The sequence below is a fragment of the Gastrolobium bilobum genome, unplaced genomic scaffold, assembly GCF_033153095.1.
Source record: "Gastrolobium bilobum isolate Gb01-03AN ecotype WA unplaced genomic scaffold, APGP_CSIRO_Gbil_v1 utg2195, whole genome shotgun sequence".
Classification (NCBI taxonomy): domain Eukaryota; kingdom Viridiplantae; phylum Streptophyta; class Magnoliopsida; order Fabales; family Fabaceae; genus Gastrolobium; species Gastrolobium bilobum.
This window is the reverse complement of record NW_026895782.1, coordinates 398,712-425,331: the sequence shown is the minus strand read 5'-3', so window position 1 is coordinate 425,331 and position 26,620 is coordinate 398,712. Positions and strand designations below refer to the sequence as shown.

Below are 26,620 nucleotides of genomic sequence, written 5' to 3'. Positions count from 1 at the left end.
ATTAATTTAATTTAGGGGAAAAAATTTCTTATGTTACTTTAGACAACTTTATCTAATGTTCATTGAAACGACGTCATTTTGGGGTTAAAAAATTAAAAAATTAGAATAATTAAGACTATTATAACTCTGAAATAAATTAAAATTACAAAAATACCATGATTTCCGTCACAAAATGACGTCGTTTCGATGAACATTAGATAAAGTTATCTAAAGTAACTTTAGAAAAAACAAACTGTTGAGATATATAGTCTCACATTGATTGGATGGACAACTTTACACAAACCCTTTAATTTATTCGAAAAACACTATTGATTACGAATTGATTATTACGAAAAAAAAGTTAGGATGATAATCAATCACCTTAAATTAATAATATACATAGTAGTTGTTGTTTAATAATATTGACAGGTTTTGATTCCTAACCGTATATACGAAAAAGAACTTTGTTAATAAAGATAAAATTTACTTCGATAATTTTTATACCTTGAGATAATTAATTTTTAACTATGGCTGGGAATACCTTTATATTAAATATATATATATATATATATGAAAAAGTGTGTGTCCTTTTAAAGGACACACACTTATATCCTTTTAAAAGAGATAAAAGAACAAATTATGGGAGAGAAAAAGTGGAGGAAAAAATTTAAAATTTAAAAAACACACTACATTCATCTAAAAACATCATCCTCTTAAATGACAAACACTATATATATATATATAGGGTTTTATTAATCTCCTTCCACATAAGGTAGTTATCTTATGTGATAGAGAGAAAATGAGTGGGTCCCACAATTATAAGAAAAAAGAAAAAGAAGAAAAAAGTAGGGTGCGAAAATCGAAGTGAAAGAAAATGAGATAAGTTACCTTACGTGAAAAGAGAGTAATATAATATATATATATATATATATATATATATATATATATATATATATAAACTGATTTGAGGTTTGATGTAACATGCATGCCTCGTTAGATTTTTGAAGTTTCGTAAATAACGTTTTGCTATATTCAGCTTAATATATATATATAAGTGATAAAAGTAAAAACTGATTTGAGGTTTGATGTAACATGCATGCCTCGTTAGATTTTTGAAGTTTCGTAAATAACGTTTTGCTATATTCAGCTTAATATATATTACTCACAGATCGGTGTGATTTTGTTGGAAATTGAGAATCACATGAATCACAAACGAAAATAGAAAGAGAGAATAAATACAGTGATTTTCTTTGATTTATTTAATTTAGGTTACATTCAGTTTGTCTGTATTATATTTACCTCATCACCACTCGTGACAAGTTACTCGATTTACAAAGAGAATATAAATAGGATTAGAAAAAAACCTTTTACAATAAATCAGAGGCCCACAATAGTACCTAGCCTCTATGGGCCTAAGAGCGCTATCTCCCGGACCCCCGCCCGCTTACCTCGGAGTGAAACCCCAGTTGCCTTTCTGTTGACCCCGACAACAAGAGTCAAGAGTCAAGAGTCCTCATCAATATGCGAAGTATGAGCCATACCCAATACCTTTAATATTTTCTTCTTTAATTTTTATTTAAAATAGTGAAAGGAATCTTAAATATCCCATGTGATGTACATGTTACATGTACGAGGGCATGGAGGTGTGTTATTCCTGATGAACAGAACATTGTGGTTGGAGGTTCAGAAATCAGAAGCCATTAAAGTTGATAGGAATATCTTAACAAATACAATATACAAACACAGACTAGTGGGCTTAAAAATAACGTACAAAATAATATCATAATAAATATTTACCTAAATTACATTGTCTAATTACTTAATAATACTCTTAGCTTGACTTAATTTTTTTTTTCAATTTTGAACATATTTTATTTTTATAATATATTTTTTAAGAAAAAAACAGATTTAAATTTTTAAAGTAAGTTGATGTCATATTTTAATTATTTGAATTAGAAATAACTATAATTTGAAACTTATATTATTAAAATTTATATTTAATAAAATGTTTCTAAAAAATATATATCACGTAATATGAGTTATTATTGTACAATAAGATTAACAAATTATAATGATTAAATTATTTATAAATAGTTAAAATTAAAAGTCAAAATAATATAACTTTTACATTACCTTTAAATAATTTTTAATTTTAATTTTAATTATTTATTCAATATTAGATAATCAATAATAACTCTTGTCACCTCAAGTTACCTTGATACCCTCAGCACACAGAATAATGCTGGAAATTGTTACGTCAAGACTTTAGAAAGAATGATTTCTCTTTCTGAATTTGAAAGTTTTTGGCCAAAGCCACTTTGGTTAAAAGCAAAATGTGTGGCCACAGTATTTTTTTATTTTTTATTTTTAAAAAGAAACAGATCTTTGGTGCATACCCAATTTGGTACATTTTTTTCCAAAAAGAGAAAAAATTTCAATGTGGGAGATTTTTTTTAAAAAAGTAGTAAAATATTTTCTAAATATGAAAAAAACAAATGTATCCAGTTAGATACATCTAATCCACCGAAGATTTATTCAAAAAAAGAAATGAAAGAGTTTGGCTTCGTAGTCTCGTTTTAATAGGGAAAACAAAAAGTTTCAATTTTAAAATAGTGTGCCTTTTTTTTTTTTTTTTTGTAAACAAAATAGTGTGCCTTTATTGCTCCATAACTCTGTTTTTTAAGTGGGGCTTCTGCTACCATTTTTGTCCGTAATCTTTTATTTAAGAATAATGATACATGTAATTTTAAATTTATATATCTTTTTTATGTAGATTATTAAGGCATATTTTAATCTTAATTATTGTAACTATTCTTAAGTAATTTAAATTGTACATATATCTTATATAATTTGAACAAGTATTTATTTAATTTTTAATTTGTATTTGCTTATAATATATAAAACCATTTATGATCTATATTTGAAACTTAACGTTTATTTAACTATTTGTTTTACTCTTTTTTTAAATACTCTAAAGAAAAAAAAATTATATTAACTTAAAACTAACTTAAATATTATATCGCCAATCACATGTGCAAATAAAAATTAATTCCACATAATATATACAAAGTGATATTTGACTTCATTATAATAATAAGATTCTTAGTTATTAATTTTCGTGTTTCTAGTAGTTATAAATTATTTGAAATTAATAATTAAATAATAAATATAATTCAATAAATTATAACTGTCAAATATATAAAAGTTAATAGTTAAGATGAGGAATACGATTTTTCAACCTAACAATGAAGTCAAAAGATCATATACATGAGAGATTATAGTTAAAAAAAATTATATTTACTAAATATTTTGTAAAAGAAAAACGAAACCTTAAAAAACCCATCGTAAAATTTAAATGCTTTGTGATCTTTCGGCGGTTTGGTCTTTTTTTTTTTATTGTAACAACGGCGGTTTGGTCTTTAACAAAACAGTCAAATGGCAAATTCATAATGCTTTATTTTTCTAATATATTTAACATTTTGAGATGATAAAAGTATTTAGTTTTTCATTTACTATATTCAATAATATATAATTATCCTGAAAAATTATTAGAAGATATAAAATTGTTCATATTAAAACCATATTTAATACTCTAATGTCGGAAATAATGAATAGTTAGGAAAAACTTGCTTTTTTCTGGGTTTCAAAAGAAGCCAACCATGGTCAAGTTTGGAATTTAGAGACCAAAAACAAACTTGGTCAAATTTATTTTTTTATTTTAATGTTTAAAAATTATAAACCTTAGTGCATGCATGGTGACAATCATTGACTGTGTGCGTATTACGGGGCCTTCCCACCACTTAATTAATGATTTTTTTTTTTGAAGTTGTTAACATCATTTATATGACAGGTAATCAACAAATTTGAGGATATGATATTTTTGCTTGTAACTCACTCTTTGGACTTTAATTAGCTAGGTGACACTGTTTTGAGGTTTTCTTGTTTCTAAGTAACTTACCTTTCATTTCTATTACTAAACCAAGACAAGGGCTTTTGTCACCATAGAGTAATCATAAAGCTATACTTACTGATTTAGGAAATTATACCCACTTGAAAGTTGAAACTGCCCAGCCAGTTCTCAAAGTATCCCTTTGATGTGATTAATAAAAAGGTTATCACAGTTCGAAAAAAATGTCAACACCTTTTACAGCCACTTGTTGGAAATATCTTGTCCTTGTGTCCTTCAAAATTATTTGGATCACTAAGGGATATAAATATCTAAGTATTAAATAAGAAAGAATGATTTCTTAACTTGGTTAAATTAAATTATAAATCAATTTTGCATGGCCATTTTTATCAATAACTATTGTTTCAAATGATAAGGACGGGAATGAGAACCGAATTAGTAGGGTAATTGATAAACCCATAAATATATAAAAAATAGATTTGGATTAGTCTTATATTAATAATTTACTTCTTGAAATAGGTTGAATGACTTAATTAATTAGAAAAATGTCAACTTAAAACAGAATCAATTTGATATTATTAGAATTCAATCAATTTTTTGAGTAAATTTGTATTTGTACACAATAAATAATAAAAGTGAATTTTAAAATAAAATCAACTCATATTTTATAATATTCATTCAAATATTTTCATTCATAAATCAGATCAATTCATAAAATAGTTGATTTAAAATATATTAATAAATCAGATCAATTCACAAATGTTATACAAAATGGATCGCAAGTCCATCTTTAATTAAAACACAATATGAACAGGAATCTAAGCTAGCTCATACCCTATACCTTGTTTTCGGCTGATAAAAAGAATTGTTAAAACAATTATTTCAAAATTTATTTATCATGTTTAGAGTAGGAATAATCGGAGGCGTTCAAAAGAAATCAAATAAATCCAATCCATAAAAATTGATTTTTTAAAATAGTTTTGAAATCAAACCACTTTTTTATTCTTTTGGATATGGATGGGTCATGACTCATGATTCATAAAAACCGGTTTTTTAAAAAAGGTTTTGAAATCAAATTATTTAGTTAGACATGGCAGTCAGTGTGAAACACATAGAATGATTGTCAAAATGGAGGTTAGTCTCGTCTTGTGGGCACTGAAATTTAGTGTGACTTATTTGCTCTATAAAATTTTTCATTTCATAATTTTTATTTCATGTTTATATTGTTAAATTTTTAAATAAATAATTAATTAATGATGAATATTTTTTTAAAGAATAAATATTTTATTTAAATTAGGAAATATCTTCCTGGATATAATAAGGTATTTACTATTTTTGAATATTAAAATTATAAACTGTTACATTATATTTATGACTTTGTATACAACAACATTCATAATTTTAATATTAAAATGGATATAAATATGTAAAATAGTATTATCAGCTAAATAAATATGGATGATTTCTAATATTAACATGATAAATGTTTTGAGCTTGAATAGGTGCAAGTATCTTCTTTAATATTTTATTTATAAATATTAAAATTACTATTTTCCCTAATACATTTATTATGTTTTTTTTCTATTTTATATTATTCGTACAAAAAATCCACTCCCGGTTAAACCCGACTAGCAAGTGTGGGGTGGAGGTAATCCTTGTACGCAGCCTTACCCTTGCATAATTGCAAATAGGCTGTTTCCTGGATTCGAACCCATGACCTTTCAGTCATGTGACAATAAAATGGTTGACCAATCTTTTCAATAAGATTCTCCAAACTAATAAGATGCCTAATGCATGGAGGAAAAATATGATTGTGCCTATCTACAAAAACAAGGAAGATATACAGAATTGTTCAAACTATAGAGGTATTAAGCTAATGAGCCATACTATGAAGTTGTGGGAGAAGGTTATTGAGCATCACTTGAGGAGAGATACCAAGGTTTCTGTAAATCAATTTGAATTTATGCCAGGAAGGTGTACCATGGAAGCCATTTTCTTTTTTCTTTTTTTGTAACAATGGAAGCCATTTTCTTGATGCAACAACTAATGGAAAGATATCGAGAAAAGAAGAAGGACTTACATATGGTGTTCATAGACCTTGAGAAAGCATACGATAGGGTTCCAAGAAAAGTTTTATGGTGGGTTCTGGAGAAGAAAAAGGTACCATCAAAGTATGTAAAGGCAATCAAGGATATGTATGATGGGGCTACTACATGTGTGAAAGCTTGTAACGGAACATCAAGTTATTTCCCTATCACGGTAGGTGTACACCAAGGGTCGGCCCTAAGTCCTTATCTCTTTGCCTTAGTTATGAATGAACTAACAAAAGATATTCAAGAGGAAGTGCATGGTGTATGCTTTTTGCATACGATATTGTGCTTATTGATGAGAGCAAGAATGGTGTTAATAGAAAACTTGAATTGTGGAGAAGCACATTGGAATCTAAATGATTCACATTAAGTCGAAGCAAGACTGAGTATCTGAAGTGTGAGTTTTCTCTGGTAAGAGATGTAGACCAAGACCCCGTGCATCTAAGTGGTCAGGAGGTACCCAAGAAAGACGCTTTTAAATACCTGGGCTCCATTTTGCAAAAAGGTGGAGAGATTGATGAGGATGTAAATCATAGAATCAGAGCAGAGTGGATGAAATGACGCAGTGCATATGGGTTTTTGTGTGACCGCAAAATCTCCCTTAAGTTAAAAGGAAAATTCTTTAAAACAGCAGTAAGACCTGCAATGCTATATGGAGCTGAATGCTGGCAGCATATAAGCAACATGAGCATAAAATGGGAATAACAGAGATGAGTTAAGGTGGATGTGTGGTTATACGAGGATGGATAAGATAAGAAATGAAGATATTCGACGAAAGGTGAGAGTACTACCGGTGGCTGAGAAGATGAGAGAACATAGATTGAGGTGGTTTGGGCACGTAATGAGAAGACCCCTGAATGCTCCAGTAAGAATAAAAATCTGTTACCAAGAGCTCAACACAATAAGAGGTAAAGGTAGAGGTAGACCGAAACTTACTTGGGGAAGGTAGTAAAACAAGATTTAATGGAGTGAGATATAGATTGGCGAACGGTATGCCTTAGAACAGAATGGAGAAAAACTATAAGCATGGTGGAGGGTTAGACCCGTTGTTATTCCTATGTTCCAGATGGTCCCTTTTTAGTCCTTTTCCCCTTCATTTCCCCCTCTTCTTCTTTTTCCTTTCTTTTTTACTTATATATATATATATATATATATATATATATATATATATTTATTACTATTCTATTTATTTATTTTTATTTTTACTTTTATGTTTCTTTTTTTCAACCTTTTTGTATCTTTCATTTGGGTTCATTTACCACTGACCTCAATTAATTTGAGATAAAAGTGTTGTTGATGTTGATATTATTCGTACAGATTAATAGGCCTTCTCAAAATATACAATTTTCACATAAAAACTTAAATGTGCCGTAGAAGATAAAATTGATTACATGGCTAGTGATTTGTATGATTGAAATTTAGACTTTTTGAATAATCGAAAATTGATCTAATCCAAATCAAATAAAATTGGATTGGATTAGATCGAAATTTTAAAAAAATTCAAACCGAATGAATAATTAAATTATCAAACCGAGGTGATTTGTTCGGATATTTTTACTTCAAAATCAATCAAATCCAAACCGCGAATATCCTTACCCATAATGGTGTGTGTTCAAATCTTGTTGGCCAATGTGAAGATTTTTTTTTTTTTTTTTATTGGTGGGTGAAATGTAATTCCTCCCAAAAATTCTCAAAAGAGATTGAAGGATTTTTCGTGACCCTAATGGAATATCGATGTCTAGTCTCACTTAAATTTTTATATATGAAAAAATAAAAATCATTTTTAAAAAGTTATAAACAGTTTGGTTTGAAAATCAAACTATTAAAACCGATTCAATTTTCATCAAAAATCGAATTCAATGTGCATCCCTAAAAATAATATATAATACTGTCAAATGAAGACATTAATTAATTTATTGCCTTAAAGTAGATTAATGCCTTTTCATCTCAGGTAAAATTTATTTATTACATTTTTCGTGTAATTTTAGTACCAAAACAATCAAATATACAAAATCCTATGTTCTATAAATTAAAAGATTGAAAATGTTACCCTTCGATCCGAACTAGAACATGATCTCTATAATTTGAAACCTTGTTGACAAGCACCAACCAATCAACCATCCTCCCAAATTTCTCATTTCTTAATCAGGTAGTTGACATTTTTGCAAAAAGATTATGAGATTAATGGTTTTTATTTTATATAAAGTAATTTTATTTTCTACACATATATAAAATTATATGAGATTCATATATATTTTTTTCTTTTTTATTTTCACATGGACGCATATACTTTTATATATGTTAAGAGATAAAATTATCTTCTACAATATAAGAAATATCAATTCCAAAATTTATATACTAAAATTAACAAAAAATATAATATTTTTTTCGTAAAATCAAAAATAATAATTTAATAACATATATTCACTAATTTAGTTATTAAATACTTAATACGTTATAACAATACAGTATACAAATTAATTAATAATTTTTTGGTAGTGAAAAAAAATCTGTAAAAATGTGGGACCAGCCGTTGTCGAAAGCGGTGAGGTGGCAGAAGAGACCAAGAATGGAGAAGATAGAGACAAAGGCAGGGGATCAAATCCCAATTTAACCATGGAGCAGTACAACTTCTTACAATACCGTATTTCTGACACAGAGAGATTAGGCGAAAAATGTGCTAATTTTTAATTTTGTTTCTTTTTATTTTTTAATTTTATTTAATTTTGTTCCAACAACAACATTAATATAAAAAATTAAAAATAGCGTCAGAGACGCCGACGACCAACCAAACCAAGCTCATATTGTCTGTCGACTTTTATCTCTCTCTCTCTCTGGTCGCAGACACGCTACACTAGTCTCTCTCTCTCTCTCTCTCTCTCTTCTTCCATTCTCTCCTCTTTCTGCTTTCTCTTCTCGATTCAACTTCAGCTTCAGGTAAATCCAGTTCTAACCATAGATCGTGCTTTTGCTATTCTGCCTTTGAAGCCACTCCTCTACTTGCGTTTCTTCTTGTTGATTCGCTCACAGGAAAATTCTCTCTGCTGAACATTTCTGAACAATGCGTTCCTTTTATATTTTTTCTTTAACAATTTTTTTTTTATGGCTTGTTTTTGGTTGTTATGTCTTAGTTCTTCTTCATATTCATGGTTAAATTTAGAAGCTTGTTCGGTTATTATTGTTAATTTTGAAGTCTGTTTATGGATGTTATTGAGAACTTGGGGGTTATTTTTGTTGTCGGTGACGGCTGTTTCCTTAGTTGGATCTGAATACAGTTATATAACACCTACGTTATCAAGTTAAATTTAAGATTTATTCATTATTTTCACTTAATTATTGTTCTTTTTTTTAATAATAAAATATATTTAACAAAAAAACTGTGTTTGATGTTTGGATTTTTGATTTTACAATGAAAGGAGTGAGATTTGGGAATGATCAAAATCTTAATTTTTGAGTTATGACAGAATTTTGTAATTGAGAGAGGAAGAGAATGTCAGGTGGCACGCAGAACAGTCTGAGAAAAGCACTTGGAGCTCTTAAGGACACCACAACAGTTTCATTGGCTAAAGTCAACAGTGATTATAAGGTAGAATAATATGCACATACAATATGTTGGATGGGATGTTCTTGGATCACGCAATTTGTGTTTGTACTCAATGGGTTTATTGTGTTCCAGGAATTGGACATTGCTATAGTTAGAGCCACGAATCATGTTGAAAGTCCAGCAAAGGAAAAACATATAAGAGGTTTGTTTTCTCTCTATCTCTCTTGCTTTGTGATTGTTTGTACTAAAATAATTGTTGTTGTCTGTGTACTACCGATTTAATGTTTGTAATATTTGTGTCATGTTTGTAGATTGTAGAAGGAAAAATGTTGGATGAGTTAGGGTTTTGACTCCAAGTATTTCTGTTCTTTCTTCTGCAGCTATATTTTCAGCAATCTCGGCTACAAGACCTAGGGCTGATGTTGCCTATTGCATCCATGCTCTGGCCAGGCGATTGTCAAGGACACATAACTGGGCGGTTTGTGCATCATGTCTTAGATCTTGTGTAAAAGATGGCTGATTACATCTTATCTTTTTTATATGGACATGAAATTTTTTCAATGTATTCACTCAAGGACTGGGAATGTGGAGCTTTTATGAATTTCTCATCTGTTTGCCTATATTATTTATTGCGAAGGTTGATGAAACATTACATCTGTTAGTCGTATTCATGAATTATTCTGTGTCCTCACTTCTGGAGATTGTGGCTTGATCATCACATATGAATTATAGCCAAATAAAAGTGGGACAAAAAAGAATATCCAGATAACTTTTCTAACAAAAATCCGCATGTTTTTAATAATCTTCTCTATCAATAGTATTCAAAAAATGCAACCATTTCATGCATGGCAACTTCTGTAGGTCTGTTGTAAATCGCCACGGAACATGTGTGTGTTTGTGCTGCTTCTATTTGGTTGATTAACAAGTGGTTTATCTTTAGGTTGCTTTGAAAACTTTAATTGTTATTCACCGTGCTCTGAGGGAAGTGGATCCCACATTTCATGAAGAACTCATTAATTATGGGAGAAGTAGAAGTCATATGCTCAACATGGCTCATTTTAAAGATGATTCCAGTCCAAATGGTACCTCTGTCGTTCTCTCCGTCGTTAATTTTAATATCATTTTCATTATTATGTTTAATCGTTTATTGAATTTGTATTTGTCGTTCATTGTTTTTTTGCTCAGCATGGGATTATTCTGCATGGGTCCGCACTTATGCATTATTTTTGGAGGAAAGACTGGAATGTTTTCGTGTGTTGAAGTATGATATTGAGGCAGATCGTCCGGTAAGTAATTTTTTCAAACTTTTATCATTTGTTTTTTAACTTAGCGTTTAAGAATTCAAATTTTTACTTCAACATTAGTAGTTAAATTATATGAATGTTATTTATTAAATAATATTATTCAATAATAATATGATACAAGAAGGCCCTCAGCTGTGATTGCTATCTCATCACATCCTTATATGCATACTTTTGAATGTGGAAAATTCACCAATTGTGAATTTTGTCACAGAGGACCAAAGATTTGGATACTGCAGAATTGCTAGAGCAGTTGCCGGCTTTACAACAACTTCTCTTTCGAGTTATTGGTTGCCAGGTAAGCTTTTGATCAAAGTTGTTCAAGTTAGACGGGGTTTTACCCAAACATTTCACAATGGGTTTGATTTTAATAAAAAAACTTTACAACTTGTTTTAACTTTTATGTGGTGCAGCCACAAGGGGCAGCTGTTAATAACTTTATCATTCAGTTAGCACTGTCAATGGTAGGTCAATTATTTAAACATATTGTATTCTTGGTTAATTTTTGCTTTCATCACCTTTCTGAGCGTAATTTATATTGCAAATAGGTTGCTTCGGAAAGCATTAAAATTTATCAAGCTATTAGTGATGGCACAGTCAATATGGTTGATAAGGTATGTATGGTTATCTATCTTCATTGGATTTGAAGCTTGATGTAAAACTTTCTATGTATTTATGAGACTATTGTGACAGTTTTTTGAGATGCAACGCTATGATGCTTTGAAAGCTCTTGATATATACCGGAGGGTTGGGCAGCAGGTATCTCTTATGGAAAAAATTTCTTTTTCTATTCTTGAATTTATTTATCCAGACAGTTATGTTTAAACCTTCTTTATATGAATCCAGGCTGAGAGACTGTCAGACTTTTATGAAGTATGCCGTAATCTTGATATTGGGCGTGGAGAGAAATTTGTTAAAGTTGAGCAGGTCCGTTGGATCATATCATGCTTGTTTATGCCAATGACATTTTAGCTCAGTTTTTCAATAATTTTAATGAAATATAATACTAAGTGAATTAATTGAATGATATGAAGCCACCTTCATCATTTCTGCAAGCCATGGAAGAGTATGTCAGAGATGCTCCCCAGGGATCAATAGTTCGCAAGGATCAGGTATGGATGAACATCAAGTGCTCTGTTTTATTATGATATGGTGGTTTCTGTGCTTTATGTTATGGATGCAATCATAAAGAGCAAGTTTATATTTAATACACATCTAGTTGACATGGTAGGCACAAACTGAAACAGGAAAAGATCTTGTTGGCTATCTAACAGTTTAGAAAAGCGTCTCCAAAATTTATTTTACAAACCAATGCTTACATTTTAATTAAAAGCAGGTGTCTGACAACAAAGCGTCTCCAAAAGAAGTATTGGCTATTGAATACAAAAAGACACCAGAAGTGCAGCAGGAACTTCCAGCCTCACCCCCTCCACCTCCAGTTTCTGAACCTGTGAAAGTGGAAGCACCACCAGTACAACCACCACCTGATCTGTTGGTAATTACTACGTTTTCTTTTTTCTTTCTGTGCCCGGTTTTTGCTGTAGTTCAGATTGCTGACTGGCTCCACTGGTAATGCTTACCTGTAACAATGTTGCTTTAGCTGCACTCACGATTCTCTTCCTTTTGGCTTGCTAACTAGAATATGGAGGATCCAGCTCCAGCTGCTTCAGAATTGGAAGAGAAGAATGCCTTGGCTTTAGCAATCGTTCCCATCGGTAATTTGTTTTACCTTTTCCTCCATTTTGTTTAATACATTGAATAAAAGCTTGTTAATCTGCAGTTGTGAACCTTAAAAAATAATTAACAACAACAATTGGTTCATAGAAGTGGACTTTGGTGGCAGTAAAGGTTAAAATGTTCCATTTGATATTTAGAATGGATGTAGGCATATGTCTTGGTGTCAATTCATATGATGTCTTGTTAATGGTGGTTTCAGCAGATCAACAACCTTCTGCTGTTTCAAATCAAGCAAATGGAACTACAGGATGGGAATTGGCACTTGTCACGGCTCCTAGTTCAAACGAGACTGCTGCAGCAGCTAGCAAACTGGTATGCTTTCTTATACAGTAGTAAACTCAATTTACCATTCTGTTAAGCTCACATAATTTGTGAGTACAAATCTATCTCTCAACATGTGTGTATGCATCTGTGTAAAGACACAGAAAACCCTTTGCATGCTTTTGTTATTCTGATAATGAGTGATGATCTATTGGGTAATCAGGCTGGAGGTTTAGACAAGCTTACACTAGACAGCCTATATGATGATGCACTCAGGAGAAACAACCAAAATGTTAGCTATAATCCATGGGAGCCAGCGCCAGTGGGAGCCATGATGCAACCAACAATGCATGATCCATTTTTTGCCTCTAATACAGTGGCTGCACCACCTTCTGTTCAGATGGCATCAATGTCCAACCAGCAGCAAGCTTTCATGTTTCAGCAGCATCAGCAGCAGCAGCAGCAAATGATGATGATGGCCCCTCAACAACCATCTGTAAATCCTTTTGGAAATTCTTATGGAGCCACTGTCCACCCCTATGGCTCAGGTATGCCTGTTCAATCATACAATCCATATACAGGCCTCATCTAGACATTACTTCTGGTAAACAAATCCTTAATATGCTCAAGGAAAAAGAAACACGGATATTCGAGATTGGGAGACACAAAGAATAGACAGACTTGTATCATATGTTGTGAGGGTGCCATAGATAGCTAGAGTGAAATTCTTTTTGAATAAATAGCGGAGGGAGGGTTTTGAATATATGATTTTTTATGTACAAGGTAATTGATAAATCAGACCACTTAGGATTTCTTTTATCCCTGATTGATTAATGTTAACGCTTTAGCACGAAATTTGTTCTTGAATAATATTGTTTTTCAGTTGCCATTACCTATCTATTGTGGGAATTATATTCATTATGTGATTGTTATACGGCATTCATCCAATGAAAATAAGTCAAGACTGAGAACTGAGTCTTTTTGGTGTGGGAACAATTTTTTCTTCATTGCCATGTGTAACGTGTTATTCTGTTAGAGGTTTCTACAAGTATTTAATTTATACTACTATTTTTTTTCTCGAAGGGTGAATTAAAATCCTATAGAAGTTGTTGTGAACTAGCAATGCTTTTTTCTTGTTTGTTAGAAACTAATAAAGGTGTAACTTGTTCTTCCTTAATAAATTTCATTTCTCTTTATCAAACTGGGATACTCCCTTGGAGACTAGGATGTTGTAACTACGCAAGCGACACTAATGATAAGTCGTATAAAATTTTAGGTTTCTGTATGCTCCATTTTGTTTTCCCTGCTAAATGATGCGTTGGATGTTCAAGTCTTGTGAGAATTATAGTTAAATAATGTGCGGACAACATATGAAGAAAAAAACTAACCAAAAGTGTCACATGGTTATAACACAATTAATCGTTTTCTTGGTTAAGGTAGCCAAACAAAAACTAACCAATAGTGTCACATGTTGCCATGTTGTGTTGGGGTGGTGGCGCCGCAAACAAAATCTTTACAATCATTTTATCTGTAAGAAATCAACTTTTCATACTATAATTTCTCAATCCTTTCATGATACAACTGTTTATGGAAAATATAGAACTGTATGCACATAAATGACGCTTGGTAGAGGGCAGTGACTAAAGCAAAAACAATGAATATTAAGTTGTCAACTAGCACAGTTAGCCCTTGAAGTATTTATTTTTAAGCCTAGCTTCTTTTGCACATCAAGGTTTTATTATTTTAATTTAGTCCATTTCGTATTCCTGTTTTCTCAATAAATTTCTTCTTCATCATCAAGTTTGATAGTTTATTTGAAGTAAAGAATCCTTACCACAGTATGGATTACCAAAACCATTTAAGAATAGAATCCGCTTTCAAAGAATTTTCATTAGCTGCAATGAAAAATAGCATTACCACGAGGTACAAAACTAAACTTTCTTCTCACAAGACAAATGAGTTCACCCTTTAGTCTCTATTTTTTCCATAAGATTGTTTCTTGCTCAGTCTACCTACCTATACTTCATTTTAACGATCACTTAATCTTGTATTAAAAGTATTAAAAAGTGGAATGTGCGCAATGAATAAATAAATAAAAGGTTGTATCACATTTTTTTTTATCTTACATTTGAGGGAGATAATAATTTATTGTTTCGTATCTCTATGAAACTAGAAAAGTGTTAGGAGAGCCATGACACCCTTTGTCGAGCTTAAACATGTGCTACTTACTAACAATATACCGAATTTAAACTTATTTTGGGAACAATAGTTAATGAATAATTATAGTTATATATACAGAATCAGATATTGTTTTTTTAGTAGTTTTAGGTTTACGGTTTAATCCCATATGCTATTTTTTTTAAACTTCGTTTGGAATAATTATTATTTGTAACATAACAAACATTAAAAATATATAATTTTTTTACATGTCGATATTTCTGTTATATTCCAAATTTTTTGTTGAAAATATGTAGGTGATTTTTTATGGTAGAGAGTGATTGTTTGAAGGATAAATTAAAAAGATAAACACAGCATCAAACGGCAATGAACTATAAACAAACATTAAATCAAATTTTCTTAAAATTGTTCAATACTAGCCTGTGTGGCCGTATAACCCGTATTAAAATTGATTCGAAATAATTAATATAAAAAGTTCTTCTACGTAAAATAATTTTCATCGCGATTATAGTCTTATATGACAACTACATTATTCAATTTTGACATAAAGGTAAATATTTAGAGCTTCATATACAATTAGAAATTAGTAATAAATATTATTCTTAATGTTTTTATTTAAGTAAGTGTACCGGAGAAATACAGTGTGTATTTTTCAAGTAAGTCGTACGACAACGCTTTTGATGTAGGTGATGGTGATTGCAATAAACATTCAATAATGATGTCTATTCCCCCGTATAAAAAATTGATAATAGTATTTCTCAGGAGTGTAAAGGTTACGCATTGGTTCAAACAAGAGCAAGTAACCATGAAAGTGCAGTTGTGCGGTCAACAACAGACACATTAATACGCATTGCTCTCAGTTTTACAGTTGCGGTGATCATTTCAATTTCCATCAGTCAATCGTTTCTCAATTAACTTTACTTTTTGATTGTAATCCCAAAAACATTTTTTGTACCATATTATTTATAAAGTTTCATTATCATCGTAATTATATAACGTCCATTTTTTTTTTAAAAGATATAATTTGATTCGCTGTTTTCATCATCATGATTGCAACATTTTCAACTTAAGATAAAGTTATTTGAGAGGTCAAATTGTCTCTTATTAAAAAGAGTTTCATTTTAATGCGGGTGAAGTATTAGTCTAATCCTTTTTTTTGTTGACATAATTCAATGCATTTGCTATTTCAAAATAAGGAGTTAGTCATTTGGATCGTACTTCAAGGATAAAGTGGCCGGAAGATGTTAAATTGGGATAATGGATTTCTTAAAAAAGAAAAATAAAAGAGTTTCATTTTTTTATACGCAATTTCATTTAAGGGAAATCAGTCTGTTACGTTGTAGAAATGATACTGTTTCATCTCGTAACAAGATTTGATTTCGTATCCTGAATTTTTTTTAAAATTTGAGACCACACTTAATTTATGTAAGGATATAATACGAGAGAAATAATTTTTCTAGACACACAAAAATGGGTGAGTCCCACTACTTTTTTTTTCTCTTCTCTTAGTTGTGGGTTTCACTTATAATTTTATTTTCATAACATGAGAATACTATTTTCAAATATTTCCTATTTATGTATGCAGGTAGTGAGATGACAAAAAACAAACCTGCTTTAAATTTAGTTTGTGTTGAAATGAAACACAAAAGGGTAATACTTTTCTCATGTTGTAGGGGATAATAATTATTTCTTACTGACTTGTTTATATAAGTGAGGTTCACTTTTAAGGGAAGAGAGAGAAAAAGTAAAGTGAGACCCATTTTAAATTTGTGTGTGTAGAAGATAAGTTTTTTCTTATGTAACATAAGAATAAAGTCCGTTTGGATGAACTTTTTTTTCTCTTCAAAAGTTATTATTATTTTTTTAAAAAAAGCACTTCTCGAAAGAAGTCTGTTTGGATGCCTGCTTTTAAAAAAAGCAGAAGTCATAAAAAAAAGCCAAAAACTTACTTTTTTTCAGAAGTTAAAATTTTTAGCTTTTACAAAAAAGCAGAAGTCAGAAGTCAAATATTTTTTTAAAGATCTAAACAACTGTAACTTTTATAAAAAGTACTTTTAAAATAAAGAAGTGATAAAAAAAATTTTAAGTGAATACAAACAACAATCCCAACACAAAAAGCTAAGTTTCAACTTTTAAGCCTTCTAAGTTTTATCTCTCTCTCATAGTGAGTCTCCATGTTCTCTTCCTGAACCCTTCAACTGGAGTTAACTCAACCACTTCCTTTGAATCCCCAAAGCTGCTACGTACAATTAGCAGCAGAAAAAAAAAAAAAAAAAGCATAATTACTTTAATCCAAACGAATAATAATAGCAATTAAAAAGAAAGAGAAAGAGAATGTCTTGGCTCTTCAAGTCCAACCACCCTGACCCTGAATCTTCGCACCTTCACCGCACCGTTACCAACTCCTCTTCGCCGGCTGTGCTGCCGCTCACCACCGCCGATCGCCACGGCGTCAAGGACGACATATCGCTTATTTTCCGCGGCGTCGCCAACTTTCTCGCTCCACCGCCATCTTCTTCTTCTTACGCCGGCGATTCCTCGTCTTCGCAAACTCTCGCCGGAATCCGGAACGATCTCGTGGAGATCGGCGGAAGCTTCAAGAGCTCGCTCTCCCTTCTCTCCTCGAACAAAGCCGTCACCGGAATCTCGAAGATCGCTTCTCAATTGTTGCAGTTCGAGCCTGATCAACAGCGTGTTGATGGTGATGCGGTGCCTGGTACAACGGAGGATGTTGTTCGTTTCGTGAAGGAAATTTCTACGCGGCCTGGGTGTTGGACCGAATTTCCCTTGCCCCTCCATAATGGTACTTCAAGTTTGCTTCGATGTATAATTTTCTTTTTTATTATCTGTTAATTTTTCTGATTATGTTCCTCTCTTTTCTCAATTGAATCTGTATAATCTGATTATGATAAAGTCTGTAATTGCTTAATTAGTTGATTGTAGCTTGTCCTCTTAATTTAACCCTGCTTTGATCTCGCGAGTCATGTTTGTTTGAAGTAGTTTTTTCTTCTTCTTTTCTTGTTAAGCTTATAATTTCCTTTGTAACGAGTTATTTGTTGCATCCACGATACCCTAAAAAAATGAAATTGCTGGTGGCTACAATTGGCATAGCTTATGATTATATGTTATTTCATAAATTAATATGAACCCTGACTAAGTTGAATTTAGTAGAGAGAAATGGATTGTAATGATTGCATAGTTTATGATGCTCTACTGGAAAGTACTGTCTCCTGCCAAGATGGGAGGAACGCAGGACATATCAAATCCTATGTACATTTTCTTTTTGTCGCAGCCATACCTCTTTCAGAAATTTATACTGGTTTAAACTACTGACAAAGATGATTGCTAGTGGCCATACAATACAGTAACTAATACTTTCAGACTATGAACTAATAGCTTATTTTGTATATCAAATCAAATCCTGTTGTTGAAAAATCTCAGCCAATAAGGGTTAAGCTCAACTTGTAAGATCGAACAACAATGTCAACAAAAAGGTCCTGGGTTCCATTCCTACCGGTCATTTGTTAGTACCATGGTAAGTTTTCATGGAGGCTTGTGGCATGCCCCGGGCAACCTCTCCTCCCCCTAAACTTTTTCTTACCTAATAAGGAAAACAAATCTCTACTATTTTCTTTATATATGGAAGATCCAATGTGTTGGGTTTTGGGATACATCACTTTGTGGTCCATTTTGTTTATTGTTAACTAATTGGAGGAAAGGGAAGCCCCTTAGACAAGTCTCCGGTGGGATAGATTACCATGGCTGTTGAACTTTTATGCTTGGCATGGTAATGATGGTACATGAGATAATGCTTAAAGTCAACTCATAGACTATCTAAAAATAAATGGGATGTGGATTCATGTAAATTTTATTAAGGAAGTGACTTTAAATGATCTTTTTCTTTTGGCATTTTATTTATCATACTTGGCTATAGATCTATTTGTTATGTAGCTTATAAGCTCACAAAGTTAATATTCAAGGGTCCAACAATTTTTAGGAAGCATTGAAGCATCGTTTCACTCATTTTATCATATATCATGGAAAATTCTAACTTTTGCTTGTTTATGTATTTTGTGTGGCATTCTACAAACAACTGCTGCAATGCACCTTCAGCAATAAATGATTTCAAAGAAATCATTCCTGTACTGATTCTAGTTTACACTCCCTGTCAATATGAAGTCCATAGTACTCGTGTCCTTCTGAGCATATCTCTAGTTTAACTCATGCAAATGCTCTTTGAGTAAAGTGGTTCTGAATCTTGATTTTTCAGATAGCATGAATACAAGAAACCAAAACGCACATTTTTCTTTATTTTTATTCTACTTATATAGAAATTTGACTTGTTTCAGCAGATTTCAGCATGTCCAATTCTCAGAGAGAACATGCATTGGCTATAGAACGGATAGTGCCTGAATTTGTTGCACTAAGACTGAACCTTTGCAGTTACATGAATGTGGAAAAGTTTTGGATGATCTATTTTTTGTTAATACTTCCAAGATTAAATCAGCATGATTTTGAGCGTCTATCAACCCCCAAGGCAAGCCATGTTTATTCCATATTGTCTTATTTTCAATTGATTTGCGTGAATAGCAAGGCCAACTATATGTTGAATTCCTTCATGCTAATGCAGTTGATTAGCTGATTGAAGCCACATTTTGATTCTGTATTTATCTGAATTTTTTTCATGCATACTTGTCAGATTCAGTCATTATACTCTATGAAATGTGGTATCTGTACTTTTCATCGTAGATGTTTGTGACTTACAAAACCCTTAATTGTTGCACGCCGAACATGTATAATACACGTCAGTAATAAAAATCTGTTCTAGCCAGGAGAATGCAAAGCACTATAAATGAAGCATTGTGCTAATCAAAAAACCTTTGTAATATTATCTCAATGAGAGATTATGCTTTATTCTATTTCTTCAAGCTTAGTTGAAATGCTCCTTTAGTTTTCTTCTTCTTTATTGCCAGTCTCTCATGGTATGGTTATCTTTTTGATAAAATATCATAGATCATGGCCAGAAGTTTCTTCTGTAGTTTTAGTATTTGCTCTTGTTTATTTTATAGCATTCTGTCCAGATGTTATGGTGTATATTAAAAATTTTCAGATTGTTTGGTCTATTGCACCCAACATTTATGTGATTGAAGATAAATTTATAGATAATTATTTCTTTTGCTCTATGTTTATATGTTTGGGTGGCATCATTCTCTAAATGTCTGCTATATCATGTATATGTTTTTCCCTTTTTATTTTTGCTCAGATTGTTGAAGCAAGAGAAATGCTTCTGCTTAAACTTGAAGAGAGAAAAAATTTGCAGGCAGGAGAATGTGAAAAACCAAGGACTGTGGATACATATCAAGAGGGTAGGGAGGACAGTGGAACAGGAAGTATCTCATTTGAGGACAACCAGATTTTGACTGAGGTTACAAATGCTGTGAAGGGTTTAGAAGTTGATGACACGATTAGTACTGAAAAATGGATGGAAGATACAGATATTGATGCTACTTCATTGACTTCCTGTACAAAACTTCAACAGGAAGAGGACGTTTCATTCAGTGACCTAGAGGATGATGTAAGTTATAGTTCTGATAAATTATCAGGCCATAGGGAGGCACAGGACATCAGGGGTTCATCACCTGATGGTTCAAGTGACTGGGTTCAGCTGCATGAAAGTTCTGAGAGAGGTGGCTGGCAGAAGGCTCGTTTAAAAGGTAAGGATTCGGAAGATGAGTCAAATGAGTGGCTCGCTGTTGATGAGTTTAATTAGATAGGCTTTTTAAAGCTGTTGTGAAGGTTCAATATTTTTCCCTTATCGACGGTTCCGTATTTAGGGATTAGAAAATCATATAGTATTTCTTTTGATATGCATACGTACATATTTTTTGTTTGTCCAAGGCTAATGTTTGGCATCGGGTAAACCTCATTCATTGTGCTGAAATGTGTACAATGCAAACAAAATCAAGGATTTCAATAATTATATCTTAGTATCTTACATTCATGTGATCAAAGTGGTGCTTGCTTACATTAATGCCAATTAATCCCTTTCACTAAGTTTAACTTCAGGATAGCAGTAAAATAGCTTGACTTTTGTTTTAAAAATGTCATTTCTTATTGAAAAGGTGATTAGGGTTTATTGAAATTTTACAATTATAACAAAGATATAGCTTTTTAACTTTCCTCGCTATTCATCTTTAACATGGGAAAGAAAACATTCTTCCTTTTCATCATGCTCTTCAAAACTTCAAAACTTAATCTTAGAAAAACAATAAGAAGTGATATTCTAACTATCAAAATTTTCTACTATCAATTTACTACCTATCTAATCACCGTTAGATTAATATTTTCTCTTTCTTCAATTTTTTTTAAACATTCTCTCTCTTTGATCCAACAGTGATGTGATAGGTAGTCAGTTAGTAGTGAGAGTTTTTGGTAGTTAGAATATCTTCACTCAAAAACAATAGAATCAAACAAAACAAAGAAATTTAAAAACAACGTCGCCATGTTACTACAAAAGCCTACTGCAAAAATTTAGAAGATAATTTCAGGATACTTCTTCTTTATACAAAGAACTATGATATAATTGTTAATAAGAGTTGTTTTAGACCTAGCATTCATTAAATTGTTAAAATTTAATTAGGGTTGCTGAATATTCGGCCTAGCCTAAACTCCTATAGGCTAAGCTAGCACTACTAAAAGTTAAAAATGAAAATTCTTAAATGTTTTTAATTCTTCTCTGATTTTATTTTTGGTAAAATTATTTCCTGATTTAACTAAAAGATATTCTTAATTAATTTTGTTAAAATTTATTAAAAAGTTGAAAATATTTAAAGAAACTCAGTACAAAGTTTTTTTTTTTTTGGTGACAACTCATTACAAAATTAATAGTTCACTAATTAGGTTTAGAAATAAAAACATTGCTGAATATTTTTTAGATGATCCATGAAATAGTCTAGCCGAATCCAATCTATAGCATAAATGGGTCTAAAAATTTGGGCTATAAATATTTTAAGATCACCCCACTATTTTACACAAGTCATCATCACCTTGGCTTACTTTTAGGGGGTGTTTGGTTCAAGTTTTTGGAGAGGATTACTGGTAATCCTTCTTTAGTAAATGTAATTACCACGTTTGGTAGAAGGAATAAATTACGATTCCCGGATATCCAAGGATTACCGGTAATTTGATTTATAAAGAAAAGTCACTATTCAGATTACCAAAAATAATATGGTAATTCGGAATACCAATCAGAATACCAAGTAAAGGGAAAGCACAACAATAAATTTTGAGACAAAAATACCCCAATACACATAAAAATCTAGACCCAATCTATCAATTACAAAAGTAAAAATAGTTTGGGGTTATTTTTGTAAAATAACCTCATATTCCAAGTCATATTTCGTTCTAAACCAAATATGGAATCAGTAATTTTTACCCAGTATTCCCGGTAATATTTTGGCGAACCAAACACATCTTTCGTAAGATTCCAAGTAAACTCAATTTCTACTGAATTCCCATTAATCATGATTCCCGGTCACCAAAAAATTTCTCCTGTACCAAACACACCCTTACGGTTCTAACTTTAAGGAATATTGCACAAGGGACCTAGTCTAACCATTACACATCATTGCCTTGTTAAAATAAGAAACAAGTTCTCCCCCCTCTGATCCCAAAAAAACACCCAAAAATAATAATAATGCTGAGTCAATGCTGTGAGGCAAACCTTTACCTATTATTATCTCACATATTAACCAAATCCTTACGTACCTACTAGCAAAACAAAAGAGTCAAACTTTCTTTCTTTAGATACATGTTTAATTGGGAACCCATAGATTTGCTTTATGTGTTGGATCTTATTGGTATTTAGAATAGAAGCCTATCGTTTCCGTCATTAACTCTGCATGGCTATCAGGCTATGCAATATGCTACTAGTTGGCTAATATAAGGCCCAAGTCATGAGTGGCACTGTGGCAAGAACAGGTAAAACCTTTGATGCTTGATTTAAGAATGTAACTAATATGATAAAGAAGAAATTGAATTTGCACATTTCAAATAATATAGGGAAAAACTATTCTTATGTCATATAACATAAGTTTTCTTTCCTACACTCCATTCGATAATTGTGCCATCTTTTTTTTTTTTTTTTTTTTTTCAGGTGGTGGAGCCTACTAATTTGTCTCTATGACATGAGATAACTATCTCCTTTAACATGAGATTGATAAAACTCAATAATATAATATGTTATGATTATATTCCTTTTTGGGTTGACCCAAATTCCCATTCATAACATAGTAAGCAGTACAACGATCTGATAAAAAAAGTAGTGCAAAAATAATAATTGATAGTTAACCTTCAGAGCTTATCTCCAGCAAGAAGCCAGCAAGGGACCATGGCAGATAAAGGCGAGTAAAATGTAAATGAGAATGGCGAAAAATATAATAAGTGCAACCCTGCATGAAGAAGAAAAAAGCCCCTCGGGGTAAGAAATTGAGACGATTTAAAACCCAAATTTTTTTTTTTTTTTAAAAAGCCAAATACAATTAATTATTCTATTCACATATTCAGGCCATAACATATAAAGGCATAGCAATTGGTATACTTACGTTAACCTAACGTTACTCCACCACAAGTTATTTTTATAACGGCGTGATTGCCTTTTGAAACGAATTGAATTACTGTTCATTGCAGAAGTTTTCTCAACCAGAAGTTCCAAGCGGCCACCTCTCTCCAACACTTTTTCAATGTTGTCAATCATGACAGTTCTTACCTATAATTATCACATTACAAGTATTAAAATAAGAGGAGAAAGTATGTAACGTTACCTTAGAAATAATGTTATGTAATGTTGATCAAAACAATATTGTTTTAAGGTTGAAAAATTAAAAAATTAAAATGATACAAACTATTATAATTCTGAAGTAAATTAAAATTATAAATATATTATAATTTTCGTCTCAAAATGACGTAAATATTAAACAAAGTTGTCTAAAATAATTTTAGAAAAATCCAACCCTTAAAATAATTAGTCTTATATTACATATTAATGGATAGGAGTTTAATAAGTGTCGAGTCAAAACCAAAAGAATCATAAGGTAAATTAAAATCATTCAACCAACTAGTTTCTAAAGGATCAATCTATAGGAGTCAACTGGAAACATTTAAAACAAAAAATTAAAGATAAGCAAACAAGTTATAGGAACAAAATGCAGATAATCCATTGAACTTGCCTGAGTCATTTCACCTTTGAGACGGTTCAATCTGTCAGCATTTGGGTCATTGGAGTAATAATCCATCTGTTGACTCAATACCCTTGAGAACTCATCATTCATGGCATAGGCAGGAGCTGAAAGAATTGCACGAGCATATGTCTTCACAAATTTGTTATGAATATCTTCTAGAAATGCATAAGGAATCATTCCTGCAGTGATTGAAACAGGAGATTTATTGCAACTCATTTAGGGATTACAAACTTTTGTGTACAACAAATCAAGCAGGAACATTTATTTTTATTTTTAATTATGAACAGTTTGACTAAAACTTTGTAATAATTTATTCTGATCTCCCGAGAAAACATATCACAAAGTGATCTCAACTATGCAGTCATGATCTCGAGATCATCTTCTGTACATCTGTCATTCAACAAGTGATATTTGAATAAAAAAAATATTTTTTTCTCTTTTTCATATAAGCATGATAATTATTCCTATTTTTTATTGGATAGATGCACTAAGTGAATATGATACACCAGTAGTACATAGATATTTCCCATATCTCATATTACAAAAAAAATTTCTCTCTATTTCGTCAAATCCATAAAACCAACGAGTAATAGCGCCACATCACAAAGAAAACAGAGCATATGGATAAAAATTATTTTATTCCATACACCAATCCAAACACAAGCAATGCAGAAAAGACGAAAATTTTCTTTTGGGGGGCAAAGAAGAAGACCAATGAATGAATGAATGAGATGAGTCTTACTTCCGAATGCATCATCAGCCATACAAAGAACAGTGAGGCCATCGGTTCTCTTGACATGAAAAACGTAGCGATCATGGGAATAGGAAATGTTTGTATCATTGTTGTTATTAGTCCCTTGATTCATCTTGCTCAATATCTGTTTGGCTACCACACTTGCATTACTCTGGGTGGCGCTGAACTCGGCCAAAACCACCAGCCCCCGAGCCACCATTCCATACAATATCCCCATTGATGCTTCAAAGCATGTAACTTGGTTAATTCTGGAGTGAAGGGTGAAAACTTTGAAAGGCTATGGCAAGGGAAGTTGTTTTAGATGGAGAGAAAAGTGTAATAGATTTGGTTTTGGAGGAGGTGCACCAACAACACCAACACCAAACCAACACCAAGAAGAGAAAAACAAAGTGTTCATTTTGATCTGATTAGATGTCCAAAAATGGGTGGTTTTTTGGGGTAAAAGGACAGTCTGGAAGTTGAAAAGGAAGCTCTGCCTCTACCCTTTTTTATGTATATCATCGCGTTTTCGGTGCCACCAAAATTGGCGCAAAACATGGAGATCCTACTTCCAAGGATAAACAGTTGTAACTTAATTGTAAGAACAATATCACTCACTATATCTGGTATTGGGTTCATCGAATCGGCAAAAAGATTTGTGCCACTGATAATTTTTTACTAGGATTCGCATTCAGATTCTAATTTTTTTTTCAAAAAAAAAGAAAAAATATCAATATCCGCATGCAGATTCTAATTATAGTTTTCAACGTCCTATAATTTCGTGAATGAAAAACCATTGATAGGAAGGTTGGCATCGACACGAGGCGTCATAACAGTTCTTAGATTAAAAGTAAGCCTTACTCATGTTGTGTTGGCTTAAATTTTTCAGCATTAAAGCCAACACTAAAATTTTGTATTCCAAACATTCCTGCTAGTTGATCTCTTATCCTCAAGGAACCTCGTACAGTCCCTTGAATCTTACCACCCTATTATTATAAAAAGGAGAACCCATAAGCAATGTTTAATAGTTGTAGGAATTAAAAAAAACTAATCTGCATGAGAGAAGTGCGTAACAAAACTCAAATGTTTATCTATTAAAACCATCTCGACACTGTCTCCCATGGTCGATGAAAGTTGGGCGGCCTCTAGAGTCTAATATCCTTAACTTTGATCCTCCATTGCTCTTTAGATGATGTCAGATCACGGATGAGATCAAATCTCGTAGCCACTTCAACAGATATTGAAACACAAAGTATGACCAGCAAACAGATGGATCTTTTCTATTTAATAAATAAGAACGAGTCAGCCATGAGTCAATCTCATATCATGAACCAAACTTGGGAAGGAAAACTTCAGCTATTGCTAACTCATTTAGTTTCTGTTGTTCATTTAGTTTTTGTTTTTCATTTAGCTTATGTTTCTCATTTAGGGCATTTAGCTTTCGCTTTTCATTTAGTTTCTGTTTTCATTTAATTTTCGTTTTTCATTTAGTTTCTGTTGTTCATTTAATTTCCATCTTTCATTTAGCTTCAATTTTTTCATTTAGTTTCCTTTTTCATTTAATTTTTGTTTTTCATTTAGTTTAAGTTTTTTATTTAATTCCCATTAAGGGTATATGCTATTATTATATTTATTAATTTATTATTACTAT

At 31.6% G+C, this 26,620-nt stretch overlaps 3 protein-coding genes across 5 annotated transcripts; 2 read left to right on the top strand and 1 right to left on the bottom strand.

The window, feature by feature from the left end:
• Positions 1–8,775: 8,775 nt before the first annotated feature.
• On the top strand, positions 8,776–13,776 carry LOC133295829 (putative clathrin assembly protein At5g35200). 2 transcript variants are annotated; one of them, XM_061494687.1, is made up of 16 exons: positions 8,776–8,913; positions 9,441–9,562; positions 9,653–9,722; positions 9,901–9,998; positions 10,461–10,602; positions 10,706–10,806; positions 11,036–11,119; positions 11,235–11,285; positions 11,370–11,435; positions 11,515–11,580; positions 11,668–11,748; positions 11,856–11,933; positions 12,158–12,316; positions 12,461–12,536; positions 12,758–12,870; positions 13,043–13,776. In XM_061494687.1, the coding sequence occupies exons 2-16, from the start codon at positions 9,467–9,469 to the stop codon at positions 13,409–13,411; spliced, it is 1,650 nt and encodes a 549-aa protein (XP_061350671.1). In that variant the 5' UTR covers positions 8,776–8,913; positions 9,441–9,466; the 3' UTR covers positions 13,412–13,776. The 2 variants fall into 2 exon arrangements, with proteins under 2 accessions (XP_061350671.1, XP_061350672.1); XM_061494688.1 differs by having other exon boundaries at positions 12,761–12,870; positions 13,043–13,775.
• Positions 13,777–17,175: 3,399 nt separating this feature from the next.
• On the top strand, positions 17,176–20,986 carry LOC133295935 (uncharacterized). Of its 2 annotated transcripts, none has more exons than XM_061494870.1 (3): positions 17,176–17,800; positions 19,350–19,534; positions 20,261–20,986. In XM_061494870.1, exons 1-3 carry the CDS (start codon positions 17,332–17,334, stop codon positions 20,765–20,767), a joined length of 1,161 nt encoding a protein of 386 aa, XP_061350854.1. In that variant the 5' UTR covers positions 17,176–17,331; the 3' UTR covers positions 20,768–20,986. The 2 variants fall into 2 exon arrangements, with proteins under 2 accessions (XP_061350854.1, XP_061350853.1); XM_061494869.1 differs by having other exon boundaries at positions 19,347–19,534.
• Positions 20,987–23,356: 2,370 nt separating this feature from the next.
• Positions 23,357–25,207, bottom strand: LOC133295965 (vesicle-associated membrane protein 711-like). The gene is made up of 4 exons (XM_061494905.1): positions 24,979–25,207; positions 24,225–24,415; positions 23,601–23,764; positions 23,357–23,447 (listed from the first exon to the last, which is right to left on the bottom strand). Exons 1-4 carry the CDS (start codon positions 25,205–25,207, stop codon positions 23,357–23,359), a joined length of 675 nt encoding a protein of 224 aa, XP_061350889.1.
• Between the last annotated feature and the right edge of the window lie 1,413 nt (positions 25,208–26,620).

Coding starts and splice junctions, on each gene's coding strand:
- LOC133295935 (XM_061494869.1), top strand. CDS start 17,332: ATGTCTTGGCTCTTCAAGTCCAACCACCCTGACCCTGAATCTTCGCAC. Junction 17,801..19,346: donor TCCCTTGCCCCTCCATAATG/GTACTTCAAGTT, acceptor GACTTGTTTCAG/CAGATTTCAGCATGTCCAAT. Junction 19,535..20,260: donor AGCGTCTATCAACCCCCAAG/GCAAGCCATGTT, acceptor ATTTTTGCTCAG/ATTGTTGAAGCAAGAGAAAT.
- LOC133295965 (XM_061494905.1), bottom strand. CDS start 25,207: ATGGGGATATTGTATGGAATGGTGGCTCGGGGGCTGGTGGTTTTGGCC. Junction 24,416..24,978: donor GGCTGATGATGCATTCGGAA/GTAAGACTCATC, acceptor CAATCACTGCAG/GAATGATTCCTTATGCATTT. Junction 23,448..23,600: donor TGGAGTAACGTTAGGTTAAC/GTAAGTATACCA, acceptor TTCTTCATGCAG/GGTTGCACTTATTATATTTT.
- LOC133295829 (XM_061494687.1), top strand. CDS start 9,467: ATGTCAGGTGGCACGCAGAACAGTCTGAGAAAAGCACTTGGAGCTCTT. Junction 10,603..10,705: donor AGATGATTCCAGTCCAAATG/GTACCTCTGTCG, acceptor TTTTTTGCTCAG/CATGGGATTATTCTGCATGG. Junction 11,749..11,855: donor AATTTGTTAAAGTTGAGCAG/GTCCGTTGGATC, acceptor AATGATATGAAG/CCACCTTCATCATTTCTGCA.